This window comes from Euprymna scolopes, chromosome 4 (genome assembly GCF_053919585.1).
Source record: "Euprymna scolopes isolate OS-2025 chromosome 4, ASM5391958v1, whole genome shotgun sequence".
Classification (NCBI taxonomy): Eukaryota; Metazoa; Mollusca; class Cephalopoda; order Sepiida; family Sepiolidae; genus Euprymna; species Euprymna scolopes.
This window is the reverse complement of record NC_136485.1, coordinates 141,399,451-141,411,707: the sequence shown is the minus strand read 5'-3', so window position 1 is coordinate 141,411,707 and position 12,257 is coordinate 141,399,451. Positions and strand designations below refer to the sequence as shown.

The following is a 12,257-nucleotide window of genomic DNA, read 5'->3' as shown; positions in this document are numbered from 1 at the left end:
TTTAATGGTGAATGCTCTGACGAACTGCAAACACTTGTACCTCCCCGACGTAACTACCCCCGACAAGCCCGACAAGCTACTAAGTCTCATCCCTTTACAGTGGAGATCCCTAGGTGCAAGAAAGCCTTTTACTCCAATAGTTTCTTCCCCAGAACTGCGGGTCTTTGGAACTCCCTTCCGGGATTCTGCTTTCCCAACTGCAATGATATGCAGAAGTTCAAGTGTAATGTTAACAAACATCTTTCTACTCTTCTCCCTTCATAATGACCCCGCTAATTAATTCCCTAATAGTAGCCCCCTGCTTCAAAGTGGCACTGTGCCTTGTTTGGGGTGAAAATTGAATAAAAAAAAAAATAAAAAAAATACATGTCAAGTTTTGGAGTAATATGGAAAAAGAGCTCAATAAAAGCATGCTTTTTGAGCCCTAAAAGTCCCAGAGGGATGTAAACCAGAATTTTGCCAGGGTCACCCATACCGAATTTATATTAAGAACAATGGCCTCCACATTTTGCCAAGTTTCAGGAAAATCTAATGGATGGATCAAATGCTATTGGGCAAAAAGTATAATTTTTTTGGCTATTTTGGGGCATTTTTTACCTCTTGAGTCCCTGGGAACGCAACGGGAATTTTTGCAAATAAAATTTTTTTTTTTATTGTGCTCATCTATTTAATGAAATAAAATTTATGGCAAAATTTCAGGACCAACAATTCAAGAAATTAAATTATTTCAAAGAATTTTTTCAATTATTTTTATTTCTTTTACAAAAGTTGAAATTTTGTAAAAAAAGTCACATACTTTTCAATGATGACTGTTCAAAACTATAAATTTTAATGATTATTTTTATCAATTACCATAGTTTAATTTTGGAAAAAGAAAAAAGGTTTGTTTTTTTTTAAAAAAGACAAAACAAAAGAAACTTATACATTTTTATATGAAAACTTTCATGTCAGAAAAATATAGAAAAAATACCTGTTGTAATTTATTATGAAAATAATCAGAGAAATTCTTTAAAAAAATGCAAGATCTTCTTGAATTGTCTCCCTCTGTAACAAGTGGGTTCTTTAAAAATAAAAATTGTCTACAATAACTAAAATTCATAAGTGCTGAAACAACATTTTTTTCTCTGATTGAGGTTTAGGTCAACTCTCCAGGTTAAGAATAGAGTTAATATTTTTCTCCATATCAGTAAAGTGAATCAAGCTTTTTTTCTTTAATTCAGAATTTGCTACTTTAGGAGGAGGGAGCGAAAAGTTTTGGTAATTTTGTAGTTTCACATCCAAAATGGTGGACGAATCTGACATCAATTAATCATCTGCTATTTTAAAGAATTATACTTCGGATCCATTTATAAAAACAATGTATTATTACAAAATGTTTCAGAGCTTGTTTATGGTTAGACTACAGTGATAATTTTTTTTTAATATGTTCTTTTAAGCAAAAACAATTCTTTTTTTGTTATTATTATTATTATTATTGCTTCCCCCCCCCCAAACAAGTCACTGTGCCACTTTGACATAAGCTACTATTGGAAACAAAATTTGCAGGAATAATATGTAGAGAGTTTAGCAACAAGATGTCTGATTATATTATCTTGAACTCTACCAGACCTGAACTATTGAACCTAATTTGCCTCTGTGTCTGACCTCTTGGGCAAAATTGTGAGAAAAATTTGAATGCGTTAGTAAATTTTTTGCCTTTCATCTACCAGTCCGCCCAACAGGTGGCACCCTCCTTGATACACAGGCCTACTTGCGTCATCAGAATTATCATCACTTTCTTCTTCATCGATTATTTATCATCACTAGCATTACTTGATTCAGAAACATACTCTTGACCATATTTGCTTTTGTTTGAATCAAAATTAGAATTTGTCACTTTATCCAACACTTGTTGCACTGTAAAACTCCTTAGTCTAACTCTTTTACATGTCGAAGTGCTTGATTCGTCACTAGCTCGCTTCATGGCTACTTTAGTCTACAAAACAACTCACAACTCTGCCAAAATAAAGGAAGCCATTTGCAGAATGTTAGGCTTGTGCTAAAATCGAGGTTAAGCAGCAACTGGGTAGCTACTTTTAGTTCCCTGAAAACACAAAGACTTGTGATCGGAAAAATATCGGTTTAGTGGTAACTCGGTATATAGCATTTTTGGAAATTACCAGTATATCGGTAATTCGGTCTAATAGGGTTAAATTGCTGCATGTTAGTACAGAGACACTCTGGAGAGAATTCCAAACTCTAGCAGTTCAGGAGATAAGAAACTATTTGAATAGAAGGTTTTCCGGCATCTACGGATCTCTATAGTATAGGGGCGGGATTTTACTGCTTATCAGATCAGTCAGGGGGTATTTATGTCGCGAGGGCACAAGTACTTGAAATTTGTTGGAGCACTGTCCATTAAAATATTTGTAAAACATGTGGATGCAACATTTCGTCAATAGGACAGAGATTGGAGTTTGGTTGACAGTGAAGGACCTATTAGCTTCATTTTTTTTTTTTTTAACTGTCTAGGAGTAAGAGACTACTGGCAGACACACCAGCTCAGATGTGGCAACAATACTCGATGCATGGGCAAATGGCGGCTTTGTAGAAGTACAGGAAACTCTCAGGCATGAGTAACTTTCTAGCACAGTAGATAGTCCAACTTCTTAACAGCAGTGTTGGCAAGCATACTCTTGACCATATTCGTTTTCATTTGAATCAGAATTTGTCACTTTATCCAACATTTGTGGCACCATGAAACTCCTTCGTCTCACGCAGAGTGCTTTGTTTTACTTCTCATCTCAAAAATATTACTTATCTCAAAAAAAGCTTATGGAATTTTAGCTGTTTTTGATAATTTTTTATACAGAAAAGTTATTTTTACGAAAAATCGTATATTTCGTACTTGTTATCATAATCATAGAAGATTATCAAACAGGGCTGCGTTGTTGCCCTGACACTCTTCATGTTTGTGACAGCTATCATACGCATGGTCAAGAACAACCTTTCTCCAGGACTCAACATTATCTATAGAACAAACGGACAAGCTTTCAATCTCTCTCGCCTGAGATCAAAAACACAAAACCTCAGTTACATTCTTGATGAAGTTCCAACATGCCAATGACAACTGCATGGAATCTATAACCCAACAAAGACATATGTACCAACCAAAACATGGGAACAGGGCCGACGCTGCAGCTCCTTCCCTCACCATTGGCGACAAATCCCTGGAGAATGTGGACCATGCTGAAATAAAGTTATTTTGAAAGTCATTCTTAACATGGGGAGGGAAGGATGTTTTGTACCCATTCTGTACTTTAACCTTATAATTTAAAAAAAAAACAAAAAAAAAACAGATATCATAAAACTTTAATTAAACTTGAAAATACTATTTAAAAAAATTTAGATTAATAAGTGCACTTCTAGCACCAAAAAAGATATTTTGAAGCTTGAATTTAAGCTGGAAAAAAAACTACTTAAAAATAGCGCGGTGGCAAAAGTGCACAAGACCAAAAAGGACAGAGAAACTGTGAAATAATTTAAAAAAAAATTTTTTTTTAAGTTTATCTAAGTATTTTTCTGTCCATGTTTCAAAATCTCGTCAAATTTTGACAAATATTAAGCTGTGATTGAAGTTATCTCCCCCTCGTCTGCGAAATAGGCGAGATGGTCGCGACACGATCGCTCTCATTAAAATTTGATTTTCCTGTATAAAAAAAAAATACTTTATCAAATTAAGTGAAATTTTTTACGAGAACTTAATTCTATAATGGGTACGTACAATATATATATTTCAATAGTTTTATCTTTTTTAATGTCTTGTGGTGATGCCTAGAAATAAAAACTTCTTTTGTCTGCAGTAATGTCATTAAGTGTAAAGAAATGAATGCTTATTTTCATGAGGAACTTTCGTCAATCGTCACCGCATTTTATTTATATGAAACGTAAAAACAAAACGAATATAAACAGATTAGTTGAATAAACCCTGTAAACCAGTCTTTACTAAAGTAAATTATACTTTTCGCTTCCGTTTCAAACGACTGCATTTTTTTGTTTTGTAGTTTCAATTGTATGTTTGTATCTTTTTTTTTTTTTTTTTTTGAAGGACGGTAAAAAGCGTCCCATGTGTTGTGGCTGTTGTGCATAAATGGACAATAACAACACACCCATTTCTGTTTGTTTATTGTTGTTTTTTTTTTTGTCCCCCCCCTCCCGATGATGATTTTTTTTATTGTTTTGTTTTTATCCCGTATGATTTTTTTTTTTTTTTTTTAATTTATTGTTTATTTAAATTAGTTCCATTTTCGATTCGCGTAACCGCTATAGTATATTTTCTGATTTAGTTTTTAAATTAAAAGGGGGGGGCGATAAATATCCGTTTTAGTGTCGCACTCGCAGTGATATTTTTTAGGCTTCTTTCAATATTTTTGGAGTGATAAAAAAAAAAAAAAAAAAGAATTTTCTAGAATAGGTTCCCCCAGTTTTTTTTTTGTTTTGTTTTTCTTCATAAGGAAAAAAAAAATTGTAAACTTTCAAATTTATTTTTAGAAAATAAATTTGAAAGGTTACACATCTATATCATTATACATAATTTGGAACTTTAATGCAAAAAATGTTAAAACTTTCCTTCTTCGACGACAAAATCAAGTCTATTTGGGTTTCAAACGAAAGATTTAAAATACAAAAAAAAAATTCACATAATAGTTAATAAGAATAAATAAAAATCTGACTAAAAAATTAATCTGCTTCCCGACCCATCAAAAATAAAAATGATACCGTGCTGAAAAAATAATGTTATTTAGAAAGCCATTCTTAACATGGGAGAGGAGTGTGTTTTGTAACTATTCTGTACTTTCACCTACAATTTAATAAAAATATCACGAAACTTCAATTTAACTTGAAAATATAATTTAAAAACTAGCACGGTAACAGAAGTGCATAAGCACGAAAAACGGTTAATACGGCCGTATATTAATAGAAAAGTTTGACAAAACCCCATGTCTATGTATTTCTCGCCTCTAAGTAACTTTGATAAATACATTTAACTAATCGAATAAGAATCAAAAATCAAGAGAAACAATTTTGATGCTTATAAGCAGACGGACCGTGTTATTTTGTAGAGGGGATTTTTTTTTTTAGTTAAATTAAATTTTTACAATATCTTTTTGTTTATAAAACTAGTTTCCTCTATCCACTCAATGTTAAGAATGGGTTTCTAAATAACGTTATTATTTCGGGCCAGTCCGTATTCTGCGCAAATACCTTTTCCTTTTCAACCTACTAAAAAAAAAATTAAAAAATGTAAACATGACTATTTCTTTCATTTTTTTTTTTTTTTCTTTACGTCCACTTCGCAAACCGAGCAACGCCGGGTAAATACGGTTAATTTTATATAATTTAACGCTGAGTTTATGATCGTGATGACCGACTTTAATTTTACGAAATGTTTTGTTTGCATATTTTTAGTATTTGAAAACAAAAAGGACTTTTGCAGAGAATCGTCCCTCTAAAATAAAAAGAATGAGTATATGAGCTGAAAAAGAAAGAAAGACATTTTTATGAATTAAAAAGAATATAATTTTAAAAATCTATGAATTATTACACTACTGTAGGTTGAACAATTTCTAATGTACAAAAAAAAAGGAGTGATTTGGGGTTACTTTACCGTTGTAGTAGCAAAACGAAAAGGGAAAACAAGTTAAACGAAAACGCCTGTTGTTGTTGTTCCTCTTTTTGTCGTTTTCTTTTTTTTTTATTTGTTTTTATCGCGGCAATAACATCGACTGACGTCATCTGGCGCCAACTTAGATTATTAACCAATTAGAATTGGTTATTTTAGTTTAATAGTGTCTAGTTTAAAAAGAAAACGGTAAATTTTTACGACGTGCCCCAGAAATACTCCAACCTTCCATGTTAAGAACGGCTTTCGGAATAAACACCCCCCAACCTCCCATGTTAAGAACGGCTTTCGGAACAAACACCCCCCAACCTCGAAAACCGTTCTTAACATGAGGAGATCGGGGTGGGGAGGGTTTATTCCCAAAGCCGTTCTTAATATTGGGTGGTTGAGGGTGTTTATACTACGCTGGGGCACTGACTGGGGCAGGTCGTAAAAAATACCAAAGAAAACTTAGAAGCTTTTCATTCTTGTAATGTTTTAATAATTAAGAATATTACACGAATGAAACATTTTTTCTTTAAAACAACAATTAAGAAACAAAATGACTTCTATCCGTTTGGGATAAGAGTCTAGTATCTGTTCCGTTCAATGATCAGGAGGCGATCTTCTGTATTACCTTCTCCTTTGATAGCTTCAGCCTTTGTTAACGGGTCAGATCAGGCAACTTTTATACGTCACTTAATCCCTTGAATCTAGACTGCTTGTCTAGTATATATATATATATATATATATATATATATATATATATATATATATATATATATATGAGCAAACAGTTAATGAAATATGTTAAAAAACACTTTGAAATGAGTTAAAAACATATTTAATCTGAATCTTTTGCCTCCTGTTCCCCTTACCTCACCCTTTTTTTAACCAAGTAAGATCTTTGACTGACGTAGTTTCATTAAATACTTTTATATGCAAAATCCGATCCTGCATTTTGCTAATTCCTGCCCTCTGATGAGAAGGAGAGTATTTTTTCGAAACTCCACGGATTAAGGACTATCCACTTATCTTGTGCTTCCTTTTTTAAAATTAAATATGTTTTTAACTCTTTTTCAAGATGTCTTTTAACATATTTTATTAATCATTTGTTCATATATATATATATATATATGTGTGTGTGTGTGTGTGTGTGTGTGAGAGAGAGAGAGAGAGAGAGGAATAGGTAGTTTGCTTGAAGCATTGCTGATAAAGATAAAATATGAGAGATTGGAAAAGCCGAGAACAATGCAGAAGTCCGGAACAGATCTGTTTGTTTTTGTTTTTCTTTCTGGATTTCTGCATTGTTCTCGGCTTTTTCAATCTCCCTTCTATGATATAAATCTCACCTGTTTGTTTAAATTTATGTACGAATGTATGTTTGTATATCTGCCTAAAACTTTTGAGAGAGGCGATGGATTTTCACAAGATCAGTATCATTGTGAAGCACGACCCTTCGGATGACAAATATCGAAAAATTGGCCAAAAACATTAATTCCTTCACCCTCAACTGGGCACTTTTTTACAGGGAGGAGTTGCTTTTTATCGCTGATATTTTTGAAATCCATCACTTTTTTTCGATTTAGCCTTAATTTAAACCTATGTCACTTCCGGTTTGGCAATGGGCACAACAGTAAACACATCGCGGTTTTTTTTTTTTTGCATTTTTTTTTCTCCTTCACAGTACATGGTTTGAACCTGCCTGCCTACTACTACATTTTTTTTCTGCTCAACATACACCTCCAAACACCCACACAAAGTCAGCCTCCCAGGTTAGTCTATAATGTAAATCTCACCTGTCTGTTTGAATGTATGTATTTATGTATGTATGTATGTATGTATGTCTCACAAAAACTTTCGACATAGGCGACAGATTTTCACAAGATTGGTAACATTTTGAAGCACGACCCTTCGGATGGCAAATATCGAAAATTGGCTAAAAACATTAATTCCTCCACCCTCAACTGGGCACTTTTCTACAGAGAGGGGTCGCTTTTTTGCTGATATTTTCGAAAATCATCCCCTCTTTTCGATTGACTAGCCTTCATCACTTCCGGTTTGGCGATGTACGCAACGGCAAAGACGTCAGGTTTTTTTGTTTTTTTTCGCTTTCTTTTCCTCCTTTGCAGTATGGGTTCGAGCCTGCCTGCCTGCTATCACTTCTTTTTTTTTGCGCTGGCAATTTTCTTTTCTTTTTTTTTGCACTGGCAATTTTCTTTTCTTTTTTTTTTGCACTGGCAATTTTCTTTTCTTTTTTTTTTGCACTGGCAATTTTCTTTTCTTTTTTTTTTGCACTGGCAATTTTCTTTTCTTTTTTTTTTTGCACTGGCAATTTTCTTTTCTTTTTTTTTTCGCACTGGAAATTTTCTTTTCTTTTTTTTTTTGCACTGGCAATTTTCTTTTCTTTTTTTTTTTTCACTGGCAATTTTCTTTTCTTTTTTTTTGCACTGGCAATTTTCTTTTCTTTTTTTTTGCACTGGAAATTTTCTTTTTTTTTTTTGCACTGGCAATTTTCTTTTCTTTTTATTTTGCACTGGCAATTTTCTTTTCTTTTTTTTGCACTGGCAATTTTCTTTTCTTTTTTTTTGCACTGGCAATTTTCTTTTCTTTTTTTTTTGCACTGGCAATTTTCTTTTCTTTTTTTTGCACTGGCAATTTTCTTTTCTTTTTTTTTTTGCACTGGCAATTTTCTTCTTTTTTTTTTTTGCACTGGCAATTTTCTTTCTTTTTTTTTTTGCACTGGCAATTTTCTTTTTTTTTTTTTCACTGGCAATTTTCTTTTCTTTTTTTTTTTTTTGCTCAACTAACACTCTAACACACACCTTCACTTTCTTTTCCGCCTTCACGTCATGGGTTTGGGCCTGCCTACTACAACTTTTTTTTTTTGCTCAACACATACCTACAGACACCTGAGCAATGCTGGACACCAAGGCTAGTATATATATATATATATATAAAATGGCAAGGGGGTGAGCGTAATGGCTGGTAACGAGGAATGGCTAATCCTTATCAATGACGAGACATCTTTAGGGTACAAGAAGCCATTTTTATTATATTCCAAGGGGCGTAACTCGTACAGTTAAAAATACAAAATGAGATAATCCATATTTTGATATTTCTTTCTCATAAAGGAAATGTTTGATCAAGCAGGGTTTGCTGGAAGAGTTTGGGGATATGAACCTCTTCTACAGGTCATATCTTTTAGGAGGTTTGACAACATGACCCGATCTTATGATTGTTCCAGATGGTTTATTACCACCGGCCTGTGTTATCTGTGCAGGGCTGTATGTTTCTGCAGACGGGGTGCAGATGCTTGTATGCTTAATGGGAGTTTCTGCAGGATGTCTGTCTGAAATATTGGGTGATGTAAGCTGAGCCTGATGCGATGGTGTATTATGTATAATTGTGTCGTATTAGAGGTGTGAGCAACTTTCTTGAGATGTCAGCGGTTTCTGCAAAGAATCTGTCCTGATGATGTCTTCAGAATGTTGGAATGTGGTTCATCTACTCGTGTCTTGGTCTTGTATCTGCACTCATTGTCCTGCGCTAAGATTAGGGAGGTACTGAATATGTTTGTTATGTCGTCTATTTTGCAACAATTGTTTCTGTAATAGATGACTGGATTTCCTCCTTATAGACATTTTGGTTCACACACTTTGTCGGGAGATTACTGACTTGTTTGTGATTAAAAAGTAATTCTCCCAGGGATGGGATAACATGATCTATCGGAGTTGATCGGAGACACAATAAGCTCATGCTTATGTTTTGATTGCTCGACTTGGTTTCCTTCATGGCTATTTTGACGGTCTGTACACTGCATTCTGCCATACCGTTCGATTAGTGATATCTCGGGGAAGAGGTGATGTGTTCAAAATCCCATGCTTTAGCAAATTCTTTGAAATGCTGGGAGCTAAAATGTGAGCCATTATTACTAACGAGCCTTTCTGGGATTCTTTGCTCAGCAAATATTTGCTTGAGAAAGTTAATAACTTCCATGCTAATGAGTCTGCAAATGAAGGGGTACTTTGAGTAATAATCTATGATGAGGAGATAATTAGCTCCATTAAAGTTGAAAAGGTCAGTAGCTAGGATTTGTCACGGTCGCACAGGAATATCATATGGCATGAGGGTCTTAGCAGTTTGGGATTTCTGCAACTCTTAACATATGGCACATTGCTGTATAATTAAGTCAATGTCATTATTGATGCCACTCCAGAAAACATGGATCTTTGCTCTTAATTTGCACTTGTCACTTCCTTGGTATTCATAATGCACATTTTCCAATACCTCTGGTTGCATTGATTTAGGGATCAGAATTCTGTCACCTTTGAGTAGGATGCCATTCTCAATAGAGAGTTCATCTCGATAGGATCAGTACAGTTGAAGGTCCTTGTGTAATTTTCTGCAGGATTCTGGCCAACCATTAAGAATCTGCATCTTTAACTCACACAGTATTGAATTGTCATTCGTTGCTTGACGAATCTGTGTTAGCTTCTCAGTTGAGAATTGAACAAAGTCTGCCTTGATGTCCAAGCCTTACTCCTTTGATTGAGTAGCCTGGATAGTCCATCAGCCAATAGCATTTCATTGTCTGGTTGATATTTTATGGTCATATTCTTGGAGCCTCAAAAGCATCCATTGAAGTCAAGGAGGTGCTGTTAAAAACTAAACAACTTTGAATGAAGAGCCGTAAATATAAGTTCAAAAACGTTCACAACCAAATACGACAACCAGGAGTTTATACCTGATATTGGTATAGTGTTGCTTCGTCTCAGTCAATGATTTGAAATCTTCTTGCATATTAAGTCGTTTATTTGTTGCAGCGACTTTTGTTGGCTATTACCCCATTGATAGTCAGCATCTTTTTTAGGAAAATTCCCTAAAGTTTGCTGTGAGGTCTGAAAGTCTTAGAATGAATGATGCCAGGTAATGATTCTCAGTACTTTTTGCAATTCAGTAGTATTGGTTGGGCTAGGGGACGATTTTATTTCCCCCACTTTTGGAGGATCTGGGTGCATCCCATTCTTGTCGAAGATCGTACCGAAGAATCTTACTTGCTTTTGGTTGATTGCACATTTGTTGCTGTTGAATGTGAAGCCAGCATTTCGTGCAGTTTCCATCAAATTTCTTAGGTTGTGGTCGTGCTCCTCTTTGGTTTTACCATGGATGATCACATCATCAGTTAATGTAAATACGCATATAAGACATGTTTCAATGATCATGCCCATTTTTTGTTGGAAAATATCCTGAGATATAATCAATCTAAATGGCATTCTCTTAAAACAATATTTCTCAAACGGTTGAATGTCAGCCATTTTGAGTTTCAGAACAGTTTTAGATGGTTCACTGTTACACACAAGTCCTGGGAGGTGACTTGTTTGTAGTAGACAGTTCCACAGAACAAAATATTCTTACCGTGTCGAAACCCGGGAAAAGAACATGTGAAATTGCTCCAGAAAAGGTTTAATATTTATGAAGCAATTCTGGTTTCTGATTGGTTGGTAGCAGAACGTGAATTTATTTGATTCGTCAGTTCTTAGCAGCATCGTTCATAAATAGAATCATCCGGCTGTGTGGGATCATACCCCATTAGAATCCAAAATATTGCAACAGCTGTGATTCTCTGTTGAGCATGATTGACCTGTAGCCAATTTTTGTGTTGAGCTTGGAGAATAACTTTGCACCAGTTTGGTGAATGCTTCTGTGCGCAATGTTTTTTCTCCGTGATGATGCACTGAATAGAAAGACATTCTCATTAGCCATTTCGCCTTGCATGTATATTTTTTACTGTGTCTTTTGCTGGTCCAAATTTTTATGCTTGGTCAGCCTGTTTGTTTGCATCTGCCTGTTAATGTTCGTCTTGGATTTTTGGGTCTTGCACATTTTAGCCCAGTGGTTCTTCTAACCACATGCTGAGCAAAGTCTGCCTTGAGCAGGAGAATTTCCTTGCTTATGTTGGATTCCATACTTATCACAGTAGTCTGCATTCTCGGTTTTGTGCCTAATTGTATTTATTTGGCTTTCATATTTGCCCTGAATCTCGCCCATCTTTTTCATGCATTCAACTGAAGCCTCATAGCTTCTACACATATCCAACACTTCTGGTATTGATACGGTCTTGTTTTTTCTCAGTAGTTGCTTTTGTAATTCTGGGAATTTAGTCCCCGCCAAATTATTTGGTCGATAATGCACTCTTTAAGTTCAAGTTAATCCCTGAATTTGCATTTCTGCACCTGCAGCCTGCACCTCACGAGAAAATCATTGATATTTTCTGCATCAGTCTGTAAGTACTTCTGCAAGCAGAAACGTGTAATTCTAAAATTGATTTGAGGCTCTATTTGCTCCAGGAATTTTTCCCAAATCACTGCCTGGTTGCACTTGGTGGCCTCGTTTGTGAAAGACCATGAGTTAAATCTTCTTAACTCTTCCTTCCCTGATAACAATAATATGTGGTCAACTTGTTTGCTTTCGTCAATGCCTCTGACTGCAAAATATAACTCATATTGTTGCTTGAAGAATTTGAAGGATTCCTCCAAAATGTTAGTATCCCAGCACATGTGTGGTTCCGTTGTCCGATTAGACATTTTTTTTTTCAACAATGTATTGGAATGAA

General features: G+C 34.7%; 1 protein-coding gene across 1 annotated transcript in view; it reads right to left on the bottom strand.

The window, feature by feature from the left end:
- The window catches only part of LOC145269557 (uncharacterized), a 98,552-nt gene extending 92,762 nt beyond the window's left edge, over positions 1-5,790 (bottom strand). Inside the window, exon 1 of the mRNA XM_080125308.1 lies at positions 5,648-5,790. Coding sequence (XP_079981434.1) covers positions 5,648-5,775 — 128 coding nt within the window. The 5' untranslated portion in view covers positions 5,776-5,790. The remainder of the gene's footprint in view (positions 1-5,647) is intronic.
- Positions 5,791-12,257: the final 6,467 nt, after the last annotated feature.